General features: G+C 43.2%; 1 protein-coding gene across 1 annotated transcript; it reads left to right on the forward strand.

The window, feature by feature from the left end:
* The first annotated feature begins 23231 nt into the window (after positions 1-23231).
* On the forward strand, positions 23232-25955 carry LOC149258782 (uncharacterized). Its single transcript, XM_089433906.1, has 2 exons — positions 23232-23556; positions 23662-25955. The coding sequence occupies exons 1-2, from the start codon at positions 23232-23234 to the stop codon at positions 25953-25955; spliced, it is 2619 nt and encodes an 872-aa protein (XP_089290032.1).
* The last annotated feature ends 582 nt before the right edge of the window (positions 25956-26537 follow it).

The raw sequence follows: 26537 nt of genomic DNA on the forward strand, positions 1-26537 counted from the left end.
ATGGACAAGGTCGTGGAGGAGTATGAGGACATCTTCACCTCCCCCGCAGGGGTTCCTCTGCACTGTCAGGTCAAGCACTCCATTGATCTGACCCCAGGTTCGCCGCTGCCCAATGGACCAATCTATCGGCGCTCTGTTCTGGAGAACGATGAAATCAAGAGGCAGATTTAGGAGCTGCTGCAAAAAGGTCACATCCGTCCGATTTCATCGCCCTGTGGGAGCCCGATCGTGCTGGTACAAAAGAAGGATGGGACTTGGAGACTCTGTATTGACTATCGGGCGCTGAACAAGATCACTGTCCGTAATAGGTACCCAATCCCACGGATTGATGACCTCCTGGACCAACTAAAGGGGGCAAAATATTTCAGCAAGATCGATTTGAAGTCAGGATATCACCAGGTACCAATCGAATCCTCCGATGTGTGGAAGACTGCCTTCAAAGCCAAGGAGGGCCTTTTCGAATGGTTGGTTATGCCTTTCGGATTGACGAATGCTCCTGCAACCTTCATGAGGCTAATGGATGACATCTTGCGGCCATTCACCAACTCATTTTTAGTGGTATACTTGGATGACATCTTGATCTTTAGCAAGACTTGGGAAGAGCACCTCCACCACATCCGACAGGTTCTCCAAACACTGCGACAACACAAGTTATGTGCCAATTTGGAGAAATGCACTTTTGGCATGACCCAGGTTCAGTATCTGGGATACATTATTGATGAACGGGGGGTGCATGTGGATCAAGCCAAGATCCAAGTCATTCGGGATTGGCCATCTCCAACCACTCTGACAGAGCTTCGCAGGTTTCTAGGCCTTGCCAACTTCTACCGCAGGTTCGTGTTGGGATTTTCTCATATCACTTGGCCCTTGAGTCAGGTCACCAAGGGAGGAGCGAAAGCAAAATTTTTTTGGTCTGAATCTCAACAAAAGGCATTCACAGAGTTGAAAGATTGACTCTGCACAGCACCAGTTCTTGCATTACCAGACTTGCAACAACCATTTGAGGTCGAGACAGATGCCTCTGACTATGCTATTGGGGCAGTCCTTACTCAACACGGGCATCCAGTGGCATATCACAGTGAGACACTTTCAGACATAGTCTGGAAGTATCCCACTTATGACAAAGAGATGTATTCCATTGTGCAGGCCTACCGACAATGGAAGCATTACATTTTGGGGAAGGAAACGGTCATCCACACGGATCACCGACCCCTGCAGTTCATACAGACCCAAGGGAAATTGCAGAATGATCGCCATCAGAAGTGGTCCACATACCTGCAACAATTCCATTTGAATATCAAGTATAAGAAGGGCAGCACCAATAATGTTGCAGATTGCCTCAGTCGACCACCGATCATGGCGTTAACCACCATGCTCAACTCTTGTGGGCACGAGACTTCTGATTGGCCACTGCTATATAAAAGCGACCCGAAATTCGGCCACACATACCAGGCACTCTTAGAGGGTCAGCATGTTCCAGATTTTCACCTCCAGGACGACCTGTTATGCCACCTGGGTCACCTTTGTGTTCCTTCAAGCGAGCGTGCCAAGATGATCTAGGAAGCACACTACAGTCGGGCCATTGGGCATTTTGGGGTTGAAAAAACCATGGCAGTACTGCAGAAATATTTCTATTGGCTGAATCTTCGACAGGATGTCGGGAAGTACATCAGATCATGCACTGCTTGCGCCATTGCCAAACCGACCATCAAGAAGCAAGGCCTCTATACCCCGCTACCTACCCCTAGTCGACCTTGGGAATCCATCTCCATGGATTACATGTCAGGCCTCCCTTCCACTAGGCATGGAAATGACTGTGTTTTTGTGGTCGTCGACAGGTTCTCGAAGATGGCCATTATGGCGGCCTGCAAGAAGAATATCATAGCAGAAGCCACTGCTAAACTCTTCTTTGAACGAGTATGGGTAAACTTTGGGATCCCACAGTCTATCATTTCAGATCGGGACAGCAGGTTCCTCAGTACATTTTGGTCTAGCCTTTGGTCGATGCTGGACACCAAACTCACTAAGTCCACAGCCTTCCATCCTCAAACTGATGGCCAGACCGAGGTCATCAACAGGATGATCATACACATTCTGCGCATGTACAACTCAAAGCATCCACGCACATGGGACAAGAGCCTCCCCTATGTTCAGCACAGCTACAACCGGGCTCTCCATAACTCGACTGGCCGCAGCCCTTTCCAGGTGGGATTGGGATTCCAGCCACTCTATCCCATCGATGTGGCCATGCCATTTGCAACTACTCATGCAGATTCTGCTCACGAACCATTGGTGTTCATCGGTCGAATTGGCACAACATGTTATTTTCAGCGCTATGGGCATACCGAACCTCAGTGAAAAATTCAACAGGGTTCACTCCATGCGTATATCATCCTTGCGGTTGATTATTTTACTAAGTGGGCCGAGGCGATGCCTACACCTCATAAAGATTGCTCGTAGGTGGACAAGGTGATCAGCTCGATGTAAAGAATGAGCAGGCAAATCATCGAGATAGGGTTGCACAATGTGCTTGATATCATGAAATGCATAAGACATCGCCCGTTGAAAAGTGGCTCCGGCATTCTTAAGCCAAAAAGGTAACTTGAAATAAGCAAATGTCCCCCATGGACAAATGAATGCCGTTTTTGGTTGGTCGGCAGGTAGAATATTGATTTGATTATAGCCCGAAAAACCATCCATGAAGGAAAACATTTCACTTCCGGCACAATCATCAATAATTTGATCGATATAAGGCATAGGATAGTTGTCTTTTGGACAAGCTCGATTTATATCCCTATAGTGATCCTCTCTAGCGACAAACAAGACAAAATGGAGTGATCTTTCTCTAAATATACCTTTTAAAACATGAAAACTACAAGTGTTTAGGCTTACCTTATTCCAAAACGCGGTTGTTGTAGTCCGTCCTTGCCGATCCGGATGAGCTCCTCCTTCAAGTCAATTCCTGCAACCACAAACAATCAAACAATTACCAAGCACTTGCATTTCATATAATAAAACATATATTCAACATGCAGACCAAGGAACACATGAAATAACTCATTAACACAAGCTATTGAGAAAAATAAACCAGTTTGTATTAATAACGAAACAAAGAAACTCTTACAACCTGGCCTTGGTGTTGTGCAAGTTCCTCCCAGGGTCCATCAAGGGTTTTCCTCTACTTTGACAAAGCTCACCCACTTCCAAGTAGAATCAAGCAAAGACAATCTCTCCTCACAAGGTTCTAAATGGGAGTCCTAATTCCTGCAGCATTTACCCAAAGAAAATGTATAGCTCCAACCTCCCCTCCCTCTGGCTCAATGTCTTTATTTATAGTGCTGTAAAGAGGTTATTCAGGTCCACCATCAATGGGATAATCCCCCTCTTTGGGTGGGATAGCTCCCTTATTGATGGGATAAGTTCCTCCTTAATAGAGATACATGAACCAACTGGAGGCGCATCCAATTCATCAAACCGACCTCTAGAAAGTTCTAGAAGTAACCACAAGTAACTTTTTTAAGATGAAACTCGCGCATTTTGCCTTTTACAGAAGGACGCACCTGTCCCTTAACATACAGAGCGTCCAAGGACGCACCTTTTGTGAACATTGTGAGCGTCCCCGCAGGTAAGGCTAGAGAGAACCTGCGACCCCAGAGATAAACATATTTTTGACAAGACTTTCTCTCTTCTTTGAGTTTGAGATGGATAGCAGAGGCATAAGACTTGCCTAAGAGGGTAGCATGACTGTTGATTTGAGCCATACTAACTGTAAGTGGTCATGGTGACATTTTTTAGTGTAACAGATTGCCCCCTAAAGTGCGAAGCCTGGAATAGATTTAGGGTTTTGTAATTCTAGGAAGGGTGAAGCGCTTTATCATTTCAAGGATTGTCTTGTGGATGACCTGGTTGGAACCTGCAATTTTCAACACAAAATACATGTATAAGATTATATCATCACTGAGGTAGGCATTCCCATACTCAGATTCAAAACTTTAACTAATGGACTAACTATTCTGATACAGGAATGATCTTGCAGTACATCATTTTTATAGACTTTTGTAGACACAGTATGGACGCAGCCATCTGTTTATGATTAGTCTACATAGATAATGAATACAAAACTCCTCGCAGCCTGGATGGTAGAAACTAGATCCAGGGTCTTCACTTCTACTTCCCGAATTGGTACGATTCTAGCCATGTGATTAAATGATTCGATGTCGAACATGTTAGAAACCACTTGATTACCAGTCGATGATGTAAACTGTTAACAAGCGTGAGAGAAACCACCAGTAATGTCAATGGTTCTCAAAGTACCAAGCACAACCCGTGAAATGTGAATAGATGTTTTGATGTCGAACACTTCACGGAATCCTTTGATCGAAAGTCAATGATGTAAACTGACGTCAAAGGCGAGAAACCTGCCATTGATGCATGCAGACTTCAAGGTACTGTCGATTCCTAAGTCATCTTTCTAGATAATGTGTCGATGTCGATAGAAAGCGACCCGTTGCAGGCAAGCCCGCAACACGAAATCATTGTTCAAGTTGAAGAAATGTTGCTGTAAGGACTGACTCAGGGATGGTCAAATGGATGACAAGTATTTTGCAGATGAAAGTTTTTGCTTGCAGACCTCTTGAACACATAACGACACGACAGATGGCTTGGTGACGAATAACTCAAAGTTAATCCCGGAACCCGGTTAAAGACTTTCAAAGTGGTTTGGTCAACTGTGAGGTAAAAGATTTCCCAACCCAGGTGAATGAAAAGTGTCGTGTTCAAGAGTGGTAATAAAGTTTCTTTTGAGACAAAAGGTAACAAACAGGTTCATTCTTCTCTCTTTTCCCCCACCATTTCTGGCAAGTACCTCTTTATTTTTAACAAGCTTGAGGAGGATAACATATGCTTGATTATAAGCTCATCCTTCGGACGAGTCCAACCTAGTTTAAATTCGAACCCTAGGAAGGAGTGGTTCGTTCCTGTTTGTAATTGAACAGGTCCTTTACTGTAAAAGTTTAACGAGCCCAGTATAGGAGAAACTCGGCGTTTTTCATTTTTAGAGAGTCTGAAAAAACAAAAGGAGACTCCACGTTGAACTTTTTCGTATATTTGTGTCCCTCAAGCCCGAAAAAGTATAAAATAATACCTGGGGGAACCGCTTGATCTTGCGACCAAGGAGTACTTTCATAATAGTGTCGTTGACCTGAAAAGTAAAAAGCGATCAAGGACACGTCGTTTTATTTCCTTATCGAGTTCGAAACGACAAAAACCCGGCAATCTTTTCCTGATTTTGCGGTCAGAAAAGAGCTAAAAGGGGACCGTCTTTTAATTCCGTTTTAACGAGTGTAAAAGAAACGCTCGGCGATCTTTTCATGTTTTAGGAGTCAGAAAAGGGCTTAAAAGATGACTCTGATATTTTTGTTTGTGAAAAATTACAATTTCCCTCGAAATCCCTTTGTCCTGCACAAAAGCAACACATTACTCATACCTGTTTAAAATAGGCAAAAATACATCGAAAAACATCTTTTCATGGTAAAAAATGAACTAATTCATCCAAAAAACCTATAAAAAGACCTTTTACCATGTCATTTTTACCGTTTCACTGTTGAGGTTGAAAAAGGAGCTTTTGACAAGAAACTTCCCGTGGTCGCTGCGGAAAATCCGACCGTCGGAATCGAACGCCGTCTTATCCAGGTATTTTACACATCCTACTCTGCATTTCTATCCGTTTAGAATCAATTTTTAGGTCTTAGTTTCATTTTTTGGGGGGGTTTTGGTTTTGGAATGCGCCTCTCGGCGGACGCGGGTGCCCTTCGGGTGACCCGCGTCCCCCGACTTTTTCTCATACGGGAAAATGGTCGGAAGACGCAGCCCGCCTTCAGGCCAGCCGCGTCCGGGCGCCCTGTGCTACAAAGCCGGGGTGCGTCTTCCGAGAAGTGCGCATTTCAAAACCCCAACTCTCTCAAAAAACCACCAAAAATTCCCAAATCAATTTCTAATTGCTATTTTTGATGTGCAGGGTATTAACCATGTTAGATTGGAGAGAAAGAGAGCATGTAGAGGATGATGAAGTTGCAATAAATCATCAACCTTCCCTGGATGCCCTAAGAGCATGCGGATTATACAAATATTGGACCATACCGGGCATGAGGGGCCAGGTAAGATTCTTGGAATGGCTGGTTGAGCGATGGAACGTTCAAGAACAATGCTTTTACATAGGAGGGCACCAGCTCGAGATAGAGCCCTCGGATGTATACTTTCTCACTGGCTTGCCGAACAGAGGTGAGCAACTCAGTCTTGCGGGGACTAGGCCGGGTGGCCAATCCCTTGATAGTCTCCGCGACGAGTGGTGCACACCTGGGGCTCACCATTCAAAAGGCATAGAGATAAAACACATCACTCTGCCGGAACTCAAAGTCATAGCGTTCACGGTTACCAGAATTTGCGGCGCGGCCGCTTTACACATTGCTTCCGGATCCCAAATGCGGATGGCAATTGACTGTTACCAAGGCACCATTTTCAACTGGTGTGAAGCTGTGTCGGCTCATATGAAGAGCCAACTGACCAAGGCAAAGAACGGACGACTAAAGACTTTTGGATATGGGCCTCTAGTCGTGAGCTTTGCCTTGGAGAGAGTTCCAATGCTGATCCCTCAGCAACTCACTGTTGATATCTTGGGTCCTCGGGAGCCAAAGCTGATACGATGGGTTGCGGTGATGGCCCGGCATCCTGACGAGGGTGCGACAGTGGTTCGATTCTCAGATAGTTATTTTCACTGGTTAGAGGACCAGGTTTTTTCGATACAGGACTTTCCGTATGCCGGAGTGGATTTTAGAGGTGATCCGGACATGGTTCTTCCACAGGAGAACAATGGGATGACAGAGGTACTTTTATTTTCACAAGTTCTTTAATTATGTATTTTTTATTTTTCATATATATCGTCTCAAAACTAACAGTAAAATTTTCAAAATGCAGATGTTGGTCCACAGCGTCCAGCCAACCTCCGGCCTTTTGATAGACTACATCCAGCTGCACCGGTACCGGCCCCACAGGACGCGACTGCAGAAGTACTAGCTGAGTTGGAGCATGATCTAGAGCGTCTCACGGCAGATATACCTGAGACTACTATGGACGACATTCCTATCAGGCTTCAGCGCTTCGTAGTCGCGGTCCCTGGACCGTTTAGGAGATTTTTGCGTAAGGTAGCCCGCGCAGTGGTGTCATACAGAGAGCACCACCAGTGATTGACTAGTCACTTTTGTAGTCACATGTGACATTTTGACTTTTTGTACTATCATTTTGCCGATCATAAGGTGTTTTCAACCTATGATCGAAGACGATGTATATATTTTTTGACACACTTCTATCTATATATATCACTATTACCGGCTTATCTTGTTTAACATATGTGATGAAATGTTTTTAAATTTACTTGCATGATTATCGTAAATGTCTGTCCAACATTCGAGAAGCAATTGCATCTGCTAATGTATTCAAAGACCTTGGAATATGTTGATATTCAATGTAATCAAATTCACGTTCCAAGAGACGCACTCTCAAAAACAACCTTAATAACACAGGATTCCTAATGGCATAAACTCTATTAAGCTGTAATACAACAAGTTCAGAATCTAACCTCACTATCAAACGTCGAATTCCAAATGAAATAGATTCGGATAATAATTCAATCACTGCACTGTATTCTGCAATGTTGTTCGTTGTTTGACCGAGGCTTACCCCATGCATAGAAACTAACTCGTCAGAGGGCGAATAGATAACCCAAGCTGCGGAAGAGATGTTCCGTGTACTACGACAAGCACCATCAGCAAATCCAATGTATGTTTGGAGAGGCGTCGACATCTGCAATATCAAGAGTAAAACCAAGATAAGCCAGAATAACGACGAAAAACCACACTCTCTAAGCTAAGCACACTGACTAAACTAACACACTTGCTAGCTAGAAAGAAAATCTAACCTATCTAAAAATTTCTCCATTCCCATCATTTAAGCATAATACCTCTTTAGGTAAAGTCCATTTCTGGGTTTACCCAAAGAGTCCCCATCAAAGTCAACTAGCTCATAAGCCCCTTTTGCTAGCTTTCGCTTTACAATGTAGGGCCCATGCCACATGGGAACGAATTTTCCGGCACCTAGCTTATCGTTAGCTTGATCATATAATAGTACTAGGTCTCCTTCCGAAAAACTTCGAGGGGTTACATTTCTATCATACTGAGCTTTCATTCGTTTCGCGTGAGTCTCGATTGCCAATGTAGCGTCACGTCGAGTCTCATCTAATTTAGCCAAGTACAATAAACGTTTCTCCTCTTCGGAAGTAGCTGGAAGTAATTCGACAGCCATTTGAAGTGATGGGATTTCGCATTCAATGGGTAACACAGCTTCTAAGCCATAAACTAGCTGGAAAGGAGTGAACCCTGTTGAATTTTTCACTGAGGTTCGGTATGCCCATAGCGCTGAAAATAACATGTTGTGCCAATTCGACCGATGAACACCAATGGTTCGTCGGATCATGGTAACTAGAACTTTGTTGATAGACTCAACCAAACCGTTGGCTTGCGGATAATAAGGAGTAGAGCTATCGTGGCGCAAACCAAGCTGGCTTGTAAGCTCAGTCATCATGACATTTCGAAAATGGCTCCCATGGTCAGTAATGATTGCTTGTGGGACACCAAACCTAGTTATGATATGATTGAATACGAAAACTGCAGCTGTTTTGCCGCTTGCGTCGAATGTAGGCATCGCCTCGGCCCACTTAGTAAAATAATCAACCGCAAGGATGATATACGCATGCCCCCGGCCGAGTGAGGGTTACAAGTAATAAAGTCGATACCCCATTTGGCGAATGGACCAACGGCAATTATAGGGTGGAGAGGAGCAGGTGGAGCGCGCATCTTGCGATCAAACACTTGACAGTTGTGGCACTTCCTGACTGCAATGATACAATCTTTAAACATAGACGGCCAGAAATAACCAGCGCGCAACACCTTCTGAGCTGTGGCATACCCAGACATATGACCGCCACATGCTCCAGAGTGACAATCATTCAAAACCCTCTCAGCCTCTTCGTGAGTTAAACAACGTCGAAAAACTAAGTCTGCCCCCCGGCGATAAAGTGTATCTCCAATAATTTTGTATGGCTGGGATTGAAACCGAATTTTTCGACGTTCCGCTTTGGAAGCTTCAGGCCGAAAGGTTTGGGTTTGGAGATAAATGATTATATCCCCGTACCACGGATCTACAGTACTGATAAGAAACAAAGATTCGTCCGCAATGGACTCCTCTGCCACAGTCTCTGTGTCAGCACTCGGGAAATCACACATCAATTCCGCAAAAACTAAGGATTTCTTAGACTTGGACTTCTCGAACTCCAAGTCGAACTCTTGCAGGATAACAATCCATTTAGAGTACTTGCCCCCTAGCAGTTGTTTTGTCAAAATATAAATCATAGGGTTGCAATCCGAAATAACTGTAGTTTTGCGGAGAAGAATGTAGTGACGGAAACGCTGGACAGCTTGAACGGCTGCCAGGGCCAATTTCTCCACATGCGAATATTTTAGCTCAGTTGGATTCAAGGTCCTACTAAGATAATATATCACATGCTCCGCTCCGAATTCATCTTCTTGAACTAACACCATTCCAATGGTGGAATGCGAAGCTGCGAGGTATAAGAAGTAGTCTTGGTTGTAGTTGGGAGGATGCAATAACGGTGCATGGGTCAACGCGTGTTTAAGTGCATCAAAAGATTGTTGGGCAATCTCGTCCCAAAAGAATTGTGCGTTCTGTTTCAACAACCGTGTAAAACCTTTAGTGACCTCGGCGTAGTTTGGGATGAATCGGCGTAAAAAGTTCGCTTTCCCTTGCAAACTTTGGAGTTGGCGCAAACTCGAAGGAGGAGGCAATTTGATGATAGCCTCGACTTTCGAGGGATCGACGCGAATGCCGGCTTTTGAAACAACAAATCCCAGCAATCGACCTGTTTCTATACAGAAAACACACTTGTGGGGATTCAACCGAATTCGATAATGCCTACACCTCATAAAGATTGCTCGTAGGTGGACAAGGTGATCAGCTCGATGTAAAGAATGAGCAGGCAAATCATCGAGATAGGGTTGCACAATGTGCTTGATGTCATGAAATGCATAAGACATCGCCCGTTGAAAAGTGGCCCCGGCATTCTTAAGCCCAAAAGGTAACTTGCAATAAGCAAATGTCCCCCATGGACAAATGAATGCCGTTTTTGGTTGGTCGGCAGGTAGAATATTGATTTGATTATAGCCCGAAAAACCATCCATGAAGGAAAACATTTCACTTCCGGCACAATCATCAATAATTTGATCGATATAAGGCGTAGGATAGTTGTCTTTTGGACAAGCTCGATTTATATCCCTATAGTCGATACAGATTCTTATTGTTCCTTGTTTCTTGTTGACCGGAACAATATTCGATACCCAATCCGTTAACGGGATCGGATAAATGAAACCTGCTTTCAACAGCTTTTCGACTTCTGCTTTAATCGCAGCCGCTTTTCGAGGGTGAATTTGACGCAACCGTTGCCGGACGGGTTTAGCATCCGGGTAGGTCTTTATTTCATGAACAACAATGGCAGGATCAATTCCCGGCATTTCCTCGTAAGACCAGGCAAACACGTCGCGGAATTCTTGGAATAGGGCCTTGTAAGTTTGGATTTCTTCTTCAGTACATGCGGCACCTATATGAATGTTTTCCTCGATTCCGGGCTTCACTGAAATATCAATGGGAATAGTACGAGAAATATTCCCTAAATTCAACTCTGAATCAGAATGTTTCGTTGGATCCTGAGCGTCTTTGACATATTCAGCGGTAAAGATAGATGAAAAATCATTTTCAAATGCATCATCCTTAGGTAAAAACGAAGATCTGTGATGGAGATCTTCCCATGGTAGATCGTCTACACTTAGGATTTCGCGAAGTTGTTCGTCAGATGACACGACTTCGGGAAACGTTATCCGTTCTAAGGGTGAGGTGAAAAGTGACTCTTCACTGACCACATTCATTTGGTCGACTTCGGTTGAATGAAAGTCAGTAAAAGACATGAGAGCTTCATAAGCAATTTCATATGGACTCAAAGGCATAACATCACCGAGTGAGTCTATCTCAGAGTCAGATGGGACGAACCAAGGATCATCATAAATAATGTTTTCTGATGTAATCATATGAATGGTTGCAAACGAAGGATCTGCGCTGAGTGGAGGGAGAGGAAAAGTTCCCAGTAAACCGGAATCCTTAACTAAACCTACACCAACGTCCCTATAAGGGATTGTCGTTTTACCAACATGCTGGATACTCTCTGAAGAGGCTGGGTCGGATGAAAAGTATGTCAGCTGATCAATAGTCACGATCTTACCGTTATGTGGAAACTTAATTACTCTGAAGACCGATGAAACGACCGCTGTCATAGCATATGACCAACTTCGACCCAAAAGAAGGTTGTAGTCTAGAGGGGCATCAACCACTTCCACATCCAGACTAACGGTTTTACCTTCAACCCCTATAGGCAATTCTTGTAGAATACCAAACGGACGGAACCCACGGCCATCAAAGGCCTTAAGGATGGTGGGGGATTGGTTCAACGAAGGAGAACCAAGCGATCTCCAACATTGAATCGACATAATACACGTAGAAGCTCCCTCATCAATCACAGTCCGATGAATAGGCCTGTTTTTGACTATCACTGGAATTTGGAAAGCCATTTGATGGGGGAGACGTGGTGTACTATTTTCTAGATCAAAGATCATTAGGTTCGGGTCCTGAACATCGACAGCTCCGATAGCCGACAAAAGCAATTTCCGTTGTGCTGGGCATGATTGCAGCACTTCGAGTGCCGACATTGCTGAAGGTGAAACAGCTAAGTCCTCAACAATGTTGTAATTCTGGGCTGCTCTCGCATGTGGATTGAAAGCAGACCTTCGAAGTACACCCTTGGCGGGCGGCTTAATCACTAAGTCTGGGTTAGGTTTTTCGATCTGTAGTGGATCGGAACCAGGAGCTGAGGTTGATGGGTTAGAGTGAGAAGATTCTGCTTCCTTGCCATCAACAGGAGCCTTACTACCATAATCTTGCGATCGAGTCGCAATCCTCACATGAGACATCATCAAAATGGGTTCTTCACTGGCATTCGAAGAAGAACCTATCATCTTATTCTCCTGCTCTGGAAATGGATTCTTTAACACAGCAGGAGTGGGAGAACCTTTGACTATTTTTACAACCTCGGCCCGATGAGGGCAATCTCTCGTAAAATGATCCTCTTCACAAATAAGACAAGGATATCGAGGTTTGCGTTTTTCGTCATTGGTTTCCGACTTTTCAGTTTTCTCCTTTGGAGCCTTGTCTGCTTTAGCCTTCTTCTTTCCTTTCTTCTTTCCACCGTTTTTGGTTTGGCCGTAGATGACTCTACAGCGTGAATGTCGGCGGTAAGTTCAGGAGGAGAAGACTCTCCTGTCGGAGAATCAGGCAAAGTGATAATTGGAGTATTGGAGGCCTTGGAAGACTTCTTCTTACTCTTCGTAGTCACGATACCAATCATACCATCAGCGGCATGAGATCCCGAAGGAGCAGCAGCGATTTGATTCGACTTTGGAAGATCCGGAATCTTCTCGTGTAACGTACCCGACTGAGTGTAAACTAAGTCAAGGTATTGTGCCTGAGCAATGACTTGCTCCTCAGTAACTACTCCGGCCTTAGCTACATCTTCAGTAATCTTCGGTAATAATGATTTGACAAACCATTCAGCTAAGATTTGGTCCGGGATAAAAACTTTCACTAATCTCCTTCGACGTCTCCACTCATGAATGTGATCAGAAATATACGTGGACGTCGATTGTTTTAGTGAAGTTAATAACTCCGTGCCATTATCGTATCTGACCGGCAACTGAAAGTGAGTTAAGAACGAGGTAGCTAACTGGCTAAAGTTGTAAAAAGAGGCCCGTGGTAACTCAATGTACCACTTGGCCGCGAGACCAATGAGTGTACGCTGGAAAAGACGTAAGCGGATGGAATCATCTGAGATAGAATTCGAAGCACACCAGAGGTGGTAAGTCATCACATGATTGGACGGATCCTCTCCAGACTTACCTTCGAACTTGGGTATATCACTGGGCAACTTATTTGGCATTGGCGGCCAGAACTGAAGATATTGAATTGGATCGTTCGTTAGGCGCGTCAAGTCGGGTAAATCCAAAGTTGCAATAAACGGTAACTGCCGGTTAGGATCTCTAAAACTCTGGGTCACAATACCAGCCCCAGGAGGAGGATATCCAGGATAACTAGGAACAGGAGTCGCATTTGGGATATTATATCCTCCTGGAAAACCAGGATTAACCGGACCGTACTGGGGTTGTTGAGGTTGTTGATAAGTGTACCCAGGATACGGTTGATACTGGTAAACCGGTTGTTGGACAGCTTGCCCAGGTTGGTACTGTCCCTGGTACGGAGGTTGAACAAATTGAGGTTGAGTAGTCACAACCGTACTTATACCAGGCTGACCTACAGGCATCTGGACCGTGGTTTGAATCGTAGATCCAGACAACGGTAAAGATGTCTGAGGTGTGGTAACAGGGACAGTAGAAACTGGAGCTGTCGATACTCCAGAAGTAAGTATGGTAGATGTAGCGATAGTTGCAGCAGCCGTTTGAGATGGAGTACTAGGTGCAATTGACGGCTGAGTAACTACCGAAGCTACAGAAGTTTGAACATTTGGCTGGACAGGTTGCGGTTGCTGGGTTGGACCAGAAACTACGGGTTGTCCAGCTTGAGGAAGCATCTGTACACTTGGCTGCAACACCTGTTGACCCTGTGAGGGATCCCACACTAACATTCCAGGGTACTGACCCGTAACAGGTTGAGGGTACTGAGATCCATAACCAGATTGAGGGTAGGATTGATAATTGTAAGGTGCAGTTCCCATACTTGGAACATATGACTGACCTTGAGGCGGTTGATAACCTTGACTTGAGTATTGACCTTGAGGTTGATAACCTTGAGGTAAATACTGATACTGGGGTTGACCTTGACCTTGAGGTTGGTACCCTTGAGGTTGATAACTTTGGGGTTGATACCCTTGAGGTTGCCATCCTTGAGGTTGATATTGATACTGAGGTTGACCTTGGGGTACATATTGAGGCTGAGGTTGACCTTGAGGCAAGTATTGCACCATAGGTACATACTGACTTTGAGGTTGCCCCCCAGACACGATTTGTGTACCTTGAGGTTGCCCCCCAGGCGTTAACTGCGGTTGCCCCCCAGGCGGTAATTGGCCACCTTGAGGTTGGGAAACGGGAACTGAACCTGACATCATGTAAATGTCTCCTACACCCAATGGTATATTACCACTGTTTCCAGCAAATAACCCATGATCAATGGGTTGAGGAGATGCCCCCGCAAAGGTACCAGAAAGTGACTGATACCCAGTGGGAACAGAAGGACCGCCGTGTAAAAAAGATTCAGGACTTTGTGTAAACACGGACGACTGACCAGACATATTTACAGGAGTATGAATACCTCCAGGTGGAAAAGGAGTACGAGGTGTGGAAAAACCGACTGAGTTGTCTAAAAAATTGGTTAACGCAAGGTACCAAGAAGTACTTCTAGGAGGACTGTAAAAGATGGATTCACGCTCCCTTAGATCAATAGTAAGTTGACCTTCAAGGTGAGAGACACCTATATCTTCTTCTGGAGCAAGTTCTTCTATAGCAATCAAACCAGAAGGTAGATTTTCGGTGATAATTCTTTCTATTCTCGGTGAATCAGGGACACTAGAAGTTGGAGTAACAGGTTCGGAAATTTCAGGTTCTTCGCCTGTTTCACTGGCAGATGAAAAACTACCAGCAAGCTCGGAAACTGTAACAGTTTCGGGATTGTAACCTGTTTCTAAACTTTGGTAATCTGGATGGACTACCAAGGAAGATTCTCCTTCTTCAGGTGAACCTACTCTACTGTCACTAGGAGGAGTTACAAGGACCTTTAACCCTTCTAAATTACCCGGGTCGTCTCGAGGAGGGGATCCCCTAAGTCTACGGGATCTTCTCAACAATTCGGCCACAGAAACAACTTCAGGAGACTGGCCCCGAAGTCTACGGGACTGTCTCGGTAATTCCGCCACAATTAAAGATTTTTAACTACAACACACGAAAACAAAGTAAAAATTTCAAATCAAACCACCTAAAGTCTTCTAAAGAAGCAAACAAATTTGAAGCACACGCCTAAATAATCTAGAGCGTCAAACCACACACAAACAGTAGTCTTTCGGACCAAAAGCGCTAGTTGGTGATTAGGCCCAACCTCGCAGGATTCAGTACAGAAATGGCGGGTGGAACAGTTACCCCGACAACCTGCTTAATGAATAGACCGGCACAAGTTCCTCCACTTTAACCGTCTCGAAGTGAAGTGAACCCCCAAAATCCAAGTGAGTATAACCGACGTCTGCTCCAGGTACAGTGGGACCTTCCCTCCACCGTCACCTCGGTAGAACCCTAAAGATTATGGTCACTAAAGTTACCAATCACAACAATTACACCTGGGGGAACAGTCTAAACTCCGACAGCACGCAAGGGCAGAGTAACAAGCTCAATCCCCTTACCGGCTCCTTGACAATAATCCAAGGTTTACCGATAAGTGACCCCTGGCTCCTCGACAATGGTTAATCCGAGGTTTACCGTTTGTAATACGTACTGTCTGGCGTCGTTCCCAACGAGGGAGGAATGATCCCCTCACTGGTTCGGACACGAGCTCGTGCTTCTCCTTTAAGAGGAGCTTTCCCAGAGTATAACTGAAACAATTGGATTTAATCTACTCAAGATAAACTATCTGTTTGGTTTTGTAGTCTTGGAGAGTTAAGTACTCACCTACTCCAAGACCCTAGCCTAAGCTATGTTGGTGTTTCAGAGCCCTAGAAAAATAAAAATTACTAGATTGATTTTAATTTAAGCGTTACTTTTAAGGTTGTTTCTTAAGTCAAAAGGTGATGGAAGTGAAACCAGTGGTGTGTTGACTCGACTCGAAACCACTACAAAATGCACCTAGGATGATTTACCCACTACTTTACTTTTTCGATGAATTGCTTAACTAAAAAGTTGAGAGAATGCAATCTTTATAAAAGCAACTTCTTAATTGAAGACAATCAAAGAAACAATTCGTTTGTCTTTTCCAAGCATAAAAAACATGACCGCTCTTTACATGCACAAAAAAACTCTTTTTCTCTTTCAAAAACAAAAAGCTACTTGAAACAAGACTTTTAAAGAAGATGTTTTTGTATTTTTCTTTTAATAAAGCAAATAAATCTAGTATAACCAAAAATCAATCTTAACAACTATTAAAATCTATGAAAATGCACTCATAAGCAAACTAAAAGGTAAATTTACTCTAAGCAATCTTAACGAGGCCAAAACCAACAATGATTATTCTAAGGTGTTTTACTTGATCACAATCAAATCAAGGACTAGCTTATTGCAGAACCAAAAACTAGTCAAAACAAAACTCCAATCTTTTTGTTCTTTTGTAAAATGGAAATCAACACTTTATAAACAAGTAATTCGAAATTTGACCCAAAACAACTTAAATGGCAAGCTGCTCACACAAGGAGACTTTACGACAGGCCCGACTTCTAAGAAGGTTGACTAACCAGAGAGATATAAGGCTGGACAACTTTCTACCGTCAAAGTCACTACAGGACCTATTGAAAAATCAAACCCTAGGCCTAAACTTCGTTGAAATCCACTAAAACACTCAAAGCTCACAAAACAAGTTCGGGTGAAAATTCTTGACAGGGTACTAAAGGATCTGGGTAGAAAACACTAAGAAAAATCAAAATCTAAAAGCAATTAAAGCAAAAATGGAATTTTCCTAAATTTTACAGGAAGACGCAGGCAACCCGTTATAACAGGTGTGGGCCCTCTCTGTGCAAATGGCAACAACGCGTCCAAAGACGCACTGTGCAGTACTCAGAGGGTGCGTCCTTCTGGAAAAGTTGAGAAAAACCAAATCTAACTAAATCTAAAGCTAAGCCACCCAAATACTAATTCTCACAGTCAAAAACCAGAAAATAAAAGTGATTTTCACAGAGCAAAGTTCACACAAAGGAAAAGACTCTCTCATTAATGGATTCCCCAGCGGAGTCGCCAATTTGTCGTGGCGGAAAAAGTCGTTTGTGCGGACACAACTGACCTCCCTAGGAGTCTAAACTCTCTAGCGACAAACAAGACAAAATGGAGTGATCTTTCTCTAAATATACCTTTTAAAACATGAAAACTACAAGTGTTTAGGCTTACCTTATTCCAAAACGCGGTTGTTGTAGTCCGTCCTTGCCGATCCGGATGAGCTCCTCCTTCAAGTCAATTCCTGCAACCACAAACAATCAAACAATTACCAAGCACTTGCATTTCATATAATAAAACATATATTCAACATGCAGACCAAGGAACACATGAAATAACTCATTAACACAAGCTATTGAGAAAAATAAACCAGTTTGTATTAATAACGAAACAAAGAAACTCTTACAACCTGGCCTTGGTGTTGTGCAAGTTCCTCCCAGGGTCCATCAAGGGTTTTCCTCTACTTTGACAAAGCTCACCCACTTCCAAGTAGAATCAAGCAAAGACAATCTCTCCTCACAAGGTTCTAAATGGGAGTCCTAATTCCTGCAGCATTTACCCAAAGAAAATGTATAGCTCCAACCTCCCCTCCCTCTGGCTCAATGTCTTTATTTATAGTGCTGTAAAGAGGTTATTCAGGTCCACCATCAATGGGATAATCCCCCTCTTTGGGTGGGATAGCTCCCTTATTGATGGGATAAGTTCCTCCTTAATAGAGATACATGAACCAACTGGAGGCGCATCCAATTCATCAAACCGACCTCTAGAAAGTTCTAGAAGTAACCACAAGTAACTTTTTTAAGATGAAACTCGCGCATTTTGCCTTTTACAGAAGGACGCACCTGTCCCTTAACATACAGAGCGTCCAAGGACGCACCTTTTGTGAACATTGTGAGCGTCCCCGCAGGTAAGGCTAGAGAGAACCTGCGACCCCAGAGATAAACATATTTTTGACAAGACTTTCTCTCTTCTTTGAGTTTGAGATGGATAGCAGAGGCATAAGACTTGCCTAAGAGGGTAGCATGACTGTTGATTTGAGCCATACTAACTGTAAGTGGTCATGGTGACATTTTTTAGTGTAACATCCAGTCTGAAACAGATAAGGCAAACAGCTTCATTGAGCACATCCAACATATTCGCCAGCAGGTCCATGACATTCTGGAGAAATCAAATGCCAAGTACAAGCAGCGACATGATCAACATCGGGCGCCACACAAGTTTCAAGTGGGCGACAAAGTCTGGTTGCATTTGCAAAAGGAACGCCTTACCGGAGCCTATCGGAAACTCAGACCACTCCGATATGGCCCTTACACCATTACCAAGGCTGTGGGAGACAATGCATTTGAGCTCAGCATTCCCCCATTTCTTGGCATGCACCCGGTGTTCAATGTCGACCGCCTTCGGCCATACTTTCCACCATTACTAGACACGTCCGACATTGCAAAACAACTCACACCCACAGAGTTAAATCCAGCTTGCATGGAACAAGTTGCAACTGGTCGGAACATGGACACATAGATCAAGCACACTCGCCAGCAGAATATCCAACTGTATCGAGTTGTCAAAGCAGGACAACTCCTTAACCAAGGCAAGTGGCTCACCAGGGACCAAGTGCAGCAGAAGTTCCCTCATCTCATGGAGGAACTCAACGCAATGGGGACCATTGCTTCCTAAGCGGGGAGGAATGATCCAGGTGGATATTGGTGGCCACCCGCTAATTCCACTTGGATCCCCTCTAGTGCTTCTTACAGTTTTTTCAGTTTCCTTAATTATAGCACAGTTTACTATTTTTAGCAGTTTTTCGGGTCCTAAACTTCCGGAGCCGTTTTGAGGCCCTAAACGACGTTTTTTGGGAAATCTACCGCCAACGTTTTTTTGATAAAAATCGTCTTTTCCATCGTAGTCCTCGGAGAGATATTTCCAACGGGCTATCATGCACGTCAAACGGAGATAGTACGACCAATTCGCGACCCCGGGAAGTTGATCTACCAACTTACCCAAAAACGGGGCCCACAATTTGGCGTTTCATCTTCTAGGGTTAGGTTTTGGAATGTGAAGGGTGTTCCATTGTTTCTCAACAATAAATAGGCCTCCGAGCCTCATTGTAAGACAGTTCAGAGGCATGTAGCCACCACATCTCTTCTCAGAGATAAGCTACCATCGCCCTAGCTGGTTTATTTCCATTTCTATTTGTGAGCATATTTCAGTATTTTACAGTAATGAATTGAGGTATTATTTCCGCTGCATATCTGTCTTTATGGTTATCTCTGTATTTTATTGCGTTCCTGTTTAAATCTGGATCACTTCGTCAGCTAAAGATACCTTGCCCTCTGTAGTTACTCCACCAACTACGGCAAAAACTACAACAATTCCATTCACGGCACTCAACCCTTACCGAAAATATTGGTCAATCCAAGGTAGGGCAACTGCAAAGACATCATTGAAGGCGTACAACAATGTGCGAGGCTCAGGAAAAGTTTTCAGATTTGACCTTATCAACCGTGATAAGGAAGAGATCCACCCTTCTGCATTCGCTGAACTGGCCGAATCTCTTTACAATCTAATTCAGGTTGGGCAATTATACATTGTCTCAAATGGCACAGTGAGAGAAGCAAATCCAAACTACAACCACCTCAAGAACAAATGGGAGATTTACTTGTTTGTTGCTTCCACTATCAATCCATGTCCTACAGATGATCCAACGTTTCCTTACCAGAGCTTTCACTTCAAGACTATTGCTGAAGTAAAAATTGCAACTCCAAATACAAATGTGGATGTCATTGGTGTTGTTACCTCCACGTCACCTGCATCAACAATTCGACGAAAAGATGGAAGTGAAACATTAAGGAAAACACTCATACTAAAGGACAAGTCGGGTTTTAGCATTGATGTAACATTATGGGGAGACCACTGTGACTATATAGGATAGAATCTTTCTGAATTCTACTCTTTCGACAACCCACCAATTCTTGCAATCAAAGGAGGCCGCGTGTCTAAATTTAATGGCACCACAATAGGGACGATACCAACGAGCACTCTCACAATAAATCCACAAGTTGAAGAAACTCACCAATTACATGCATGGTTCTGTGAAACCGGCTATAGCTCTTCTTCTCCATCTTTGAGTAGAAACTATGGTATTTCTTCGAAACGTGCCCTGCCATGAAAGACGTTTCATGAAATTGCTGGCATGCAGCCCTCTGATAAAGCAATCTGGGTTTCAGTTCGAGCAACAATTACTGCTCTTCATATGGATGACTTCTACTTTCTAGCATGTCCACTAGATTTCAATGGAAAACAATGCATGAAGAAGGTTGTGGAGCATTGTAACAATCTTTGGCATTGTACAAAATGTAACGGTGACTTCCCAGAATGTGACTACTGTTACAAACCTAAAATTGAGCTACATGACCACACTGGGAATCTACAGAATGTCACTGTTTTCAATGATGCAGGGAACGAGCTCATGGGCATCAAGGCAAAAGACTTGTTCCTGCTTTCTATCGAACCAACTGATCTACAGGAAATTTGTGGCCGGATTTCAGGGCACCGCTTCCAGCTAACACTTTCCATTAAAACAGATTACTTCAACGGTGTTCAACGCTTGCAACCAATACTGATCAATTCAGAAGAAATTCAATATGCCTCTGCATGCAAGGAAGCACTCACTGACATTCAAGCAATGTCCACTTCAAAACGACCTATTGTTCGCCGCCTTTGAACTTTTTCTTAGGGCTTCATCTACCACGCCTGTTTGTACATAAACAAACATTTCCACACAACTAATTGTCTCATCTTATTGTAAATTACACACCCATGTTATTATGATGCAACCTGTAGTTTTCAGTGCAAATACTCTCTTCCAATCATTCCAACATATGTATGTTTTCCATTTACATTTTACATAATATAGATATCAACATTTGTAAAGAGTCACTACATATGTTTCTCGTCCGTTGTCTACATGCTATACATTGATCCCTTTCTTGCTAAGCTACTCATTTTATCGCTCAAACATGTCAAACAAAAAAAATTTGAAGGAAAAGGGAACGAAATATTTTTAATCTTGTTTCTCTCCTCTCAATGATAGATGCTGAAATAACATATGATTTCATAGCATTCCTAATTGCATGTTTTCCTTCTACCTAAGCTACCTACCTTCACCGATGTTGAAATAAAAATAAAATTAAATCTATGTTCAAAATATAATGTTTTAATTTCACAATGGATGTGCACCCAATAAAATGAGATACCAAACATGAACTACTTGTTTATGAAAACTAACAACTATTACTTGTACTTGTTTAGATATGCCACCAAACAATCAAATTGCGGCCAAAAACAAGCGGCGACATATTCTTTATCCACAACAAAAGGATCGAATAAATGCACGACGTCGACTACTTTATGAACACCACAACAACCCTACTACTCCCTCTACATCCCTTCCCACCTCAAATGCTCTCCCACCTATACAAACCAACCCACCACATGTTCATCATATCCAATATAACCCTCCCCTTAACGAAGAACACCGTCGCTTTCGAGAAAGGATTGATGGACTTTCAACCTTGCATGTTTGCACAACATGCAAGGAAGCATACCCAGGAATGAAAACAAAGCTCTTCCACGGTAAACTCTCTTATTTTCGTTGTGCATCATCTAAATCTACCAATCGTTTTTCTGAACTAAACAACATGGACCCTGGAGAACAACCATGTGTCCTTCACCAATTAACACAAGTTGAAGAAATGCTCATCGCACGTGTCAACCCCATTATACAAGTCACTCATTCCCGTGGTGGTCAATACAAATATAGTGGCCATACAATTAGCTTCCCTCAAGATATCACCAGTATTTCCAAATACTTACCCCGGATGCTCTCTTACTTAGACATCCTCATTATGAAAAGGAAAAATCCATCTGAAAAGGCTTACGAATTCTACGTTTGCAAATCACGTGTTCTTGCAGCCCTGAATACAAAATAAAATATGACCCTTACTATTGTGATCTTCAATTGAATTCATCTGCAATTTCTACGCTGCCAGATCTCCCTATATACATTTCTTCTCTTCTCCACAGTGTAACCACCTCCTCTTTTGAACCCCATCAAACCACTATTGATTCCACTTATAATCCTGATGTCATGTTACCTCCATTAGAAATCCAACCCTCTTCTTTCGTTCCAGTCCTCCCAAATTCATGTACTGAGCGTGACCACATTTGTAACTATTTTCACTTGACCCATTCAAGTTCAACAAGCTCTATCGATTGGACTCCAATATCTTTAACTGCTATAAATGAATACAACACCATCGGCCTCCTTGCCATGGCATTCCCCACACTATTCCCTATAGGCATCGCAATGATCATGCAACCAAGACTTACAAAAGTTGAAATGAATGAATATGCTTTGCACTTGCTGCACTACCATGATAACCACTTTGGCCAACACCCAAGATTCCACTACTATCTTTATAACATTCTAATGCGCCACCGTAGCCAAGAAACAGCCAATGTTTTCGTGAAGAAGTACATTGAGAACAACTTGCCAACAATGGTATCAGACCTACGCCAGTGTCTTCATGACTCTCTGGATTCAAGATTGCTAGAGCAAATAATGAGGTTCGGGTCAGCTCTACGAGGAACACGGTCTTTCTGGAACAAATGCCAATCTGAGCTGACTGATATGATCACGCAAATAGGAAGCCCAACATTCTTCTTCACTCTGAGTGCAGCTGATACTAAATGGCATGACTTGCACACGATCATGCCCACCAGTGTTCCTTCCACTTTAGTGAACCCCTTCCAATGGAAAATCCAAAACATAATTAAAAACCCACATCTAACAACCCAATATATGCATTGTAGATTTACAATTTTCCTTGAAGAAATCCTACAAAAAGGCCTCCATGCAACCGACTACTGGTGCAGGTATTATTTAATATCCATTTCCCTCTACATTAATTTTATACATTGCATATACATGTATTAACTAAATGTACCCTTCATGTTATATTCAGATACGAATGGCAACATAGAGGATCCGCACACATTCATGGCTTCCTCTGGCTACAAAATGCACCAGACATGGACACACTTGATTGGGACAATGCATTAGAAGTTGCTAATGCACAGAAATATTTCGACCACTACGTAACTGCTTGGAATCCACGTCAGGCAGAACACCGAACTATTCCGCTTCACCAGTCAACAATTCATAACCCGTGTCTCCTTGACACAGCAGCAATATTCGCGTCCAATCAGTTTGAAGACTACACAGAGCTCGTCAACTGCGTTCAACGTCATACAAAGTGTCATGAATCTTCTTGTCTTCGTAAGAAAGACAATGTGCTTAGCTGCCGATATGGAGTACTGTGGGAATTGAAGTCCACTTCTTCACTTTTCATTGATGGTAAGGGTCATAAAACCTACGTTCCTGCTCGCAATGATGAAAGATTGAATATTCACAACGCCGATCTACTCTCTATTTGGAGAGCAAATGTTGATTGCCAACCAGTCCTTTCTCGCCATGCTGTATTGAAATATATTTCAAAGTATGCAACAAAAGTGGAGACAAGATCCGAGAGCTACCATCAAATGCTATCGCGGCTATCACAAAGTGCCCTTCCAGAAGCACCTACTGGTGGTGTCATCCGAAAACTCCTTACAGAAACCATTGCAGATAGAGACATTGGTGCACAAGAAATATGCCATATGTTACAAAAGCTACCTCTCTCTCTTTGCAGCCGCACATTCCATTCTTTGAATGTCAAGAGGGTTGTTTTCAAACGTGTTTCGCAAGATACTGAAAATCCTGGTTTGACACCAAACTTTATCGTTGCATATATGAACAGGCTTGCCTCCCTAGAACCACTGCCCCTCCTTGAAGCTGCTCGCTCGTGGTCATATTCTACCCAGCGGAGAAGAAACCACTGGAAACACATATTCCCCCCAATGATTGTACATGTCTTGCCCCATTACAATGTCATTCCTTCCTCCACTAAGCCTTCTTATGCCACCTTCTACTGGAGTGAATTACTCTTGTATTTTCCCATCCGAACACTCCCTGATGATATCGGTTCAACTGATGCAGAAATTATTGCACACTGGGAACAAAAAAAGGGTGCATATACACCATGGCATGTCCATCGAGAACCCGAAAACCCACAAAGCCCACCTACTGAAGATCAACCTACCCCACACACCCCCCCTGATTCCATGCAGATGAATGAATGGCAAATCCTCTCTCAACTACACCCAGGTTACAATATTGCAATTGATGACCTCGACATGATTGGCTACCGCAACTTCGATGTCAACCACAATTGGTCACAAAATACTGTCCCTCCCCCCTTGCAAGAAACTGCCATCAATTTCATTGAATTCAACCGCTCAACCATTCAAAACCAACATCATTCATTTTCCAACCTTCCCCATGATCATACATTATCCCCTACCCAAAGCATAGCTTTCACCACTGTTTTTTCACACTTCAAAACCCCTTCGCCAAAATCCCCACGCAAAATCATCGTACAAGGAACAGCTGGCACAGGAAAATCCCATTTGATTAAATGTCTGCACCAAGCATTTGTGGAAAACTCACCAACCAACAAAAACCCTTTATTGTTACTTGCACCAACCGGCGTTGCAGCTTTCAACATAAATGCCCTCACAATTCACTCTGCCCTTCATATCCCTATCCAGACAATGTATCCTCTCGAAGGCCAGCCGCTCCTACACCTGCAAGAGCAACTTCGTCATGTAGAATACATCGTCATTGATGAAATGAGCTTTATTGGTCCAAAAATGCTTTCTCGCATTGACGATCATTTAAGAGAGGCATTCCCTCTTCATCGAAATACACCATTTGGTAATCGCTCAATTATCCTTGTCGGAGATTTAGGCCAACTACCACCTGTAAAAGACATTCCTTTATACGCTGGGACATCGCGTGGCACTACACTTTGGCGCAGCTTCGACATATTCATAACACTTTCAACCGTTTTCCATCAACAAGGAGCTAGCCCGTCCCAGGTTGCTTTCTGGCAAATACTTGCAAATCTTAGGAATGGAATATCTACACTTGAAGATTGGCAACACCTAATGTCAAGAACAAGTTCATCTCTTACACATGAAGAGAAATGCACATTCGACGAGTCCATGCACCTATTCGCAACAAACAACGCAGTTGTCTTGCATAATAAGAAAATGCTCAAAAAATTGAACATCCCAGTAGCACTTTGCTCTGCGGAACAACAAAGGCAGAAAACTCCTACTACAACAGAAGATGAGCACCTGCCTGCAAAGGTGCTCTTATGCAGTGAACAAAAAGTTATGCTCACCAGCAACTTATGGGTACATGCAGGCCTTGTCAATGGCGCGCTTGGGAAGGTCATCTCAATATTTTATTCAATTGACTCAAAGCCCCCAGCATTACCATCCTTTGTGGTTGTTGACTTTCGACAATACAGAGGAACACCGTGGGACATTTCACACCCAACATATGTACCCATTCCTCCCATCACAAGGGGTGCACGCCGTCAGATACCACTTCAAATGGCATGGGCTTTAATGATATACAAGTCACAAGGAATGACATTAGACAAAGCAACAGTGGACATCGGCACCAGAGAACGCCAAGGGCTAACATTCACTACAATTTCAAGAGTGCAGTCACTAGGAGACATACACATCAATCCAGCATTCCCATTCTCCCGCATTGCACAAATGCACAAGAATCCATATCTTAAGCGTAGACAGCAAGAGGAATCATTCCTTGCATCAAAATCTATTCAGGATAATACACTTTAGCCAATTGTAAACCTGTCTTCCAGAATTACCCACATGGTAAACACCACTCACTACATAACGAAGTTTCACATAGATTTCCTTGCTATTACATTTAGTTTCATATGATTTTATACTCGTTTGGAATTGTTTAATTTATTTGAATATTCAAACAAAATCGTCAAACATATTCATTGTCACTTACAATGTTTCCTTTTTGGATGGCAACAGGTATGAATACATGCTACCTATGACGGTTGTATGAGTGTTGCGAAGAAATTCAGCAACAAGAACTTACGTTACAAGATATGCATACAAGGATCCTGCCACAACAATCAATGCCACTTTACCGTTTGCGCCCAACCATTAAGTTGTTAAAGAAAATAAGGAAAATACTTAAGATAACAATTCACATCCATGAAAGGGATGCACACAGGCAAATGCGCCATCAATTGCAGGAACAGCTTGCACAATAGGGCACCACAATAAAGACTAACTAGTGTTGCCGATGCCATGGCCCATCATGCATATATGATTAGCTACTCATTCTCAATTACATCTCTACATAATAGAATGCTTTTATTGTACATATGTTTAGAAGCCAAC

Source organism: Pinus tabuliformis, chromosome 6, assembly GCF_031772625.1.
Source record: "Pinus tabuliformis cultivar Carrire ecotype Pingquan chromosome 6, CPIR1, whole genome shotgun sequence".
Lineage (NCBI taxonomy): Eukaryota > Viridiplantae > Streptophyta > Pinopsida > Pinales > Pinaceae > Pinus > Pinus tabuliformis.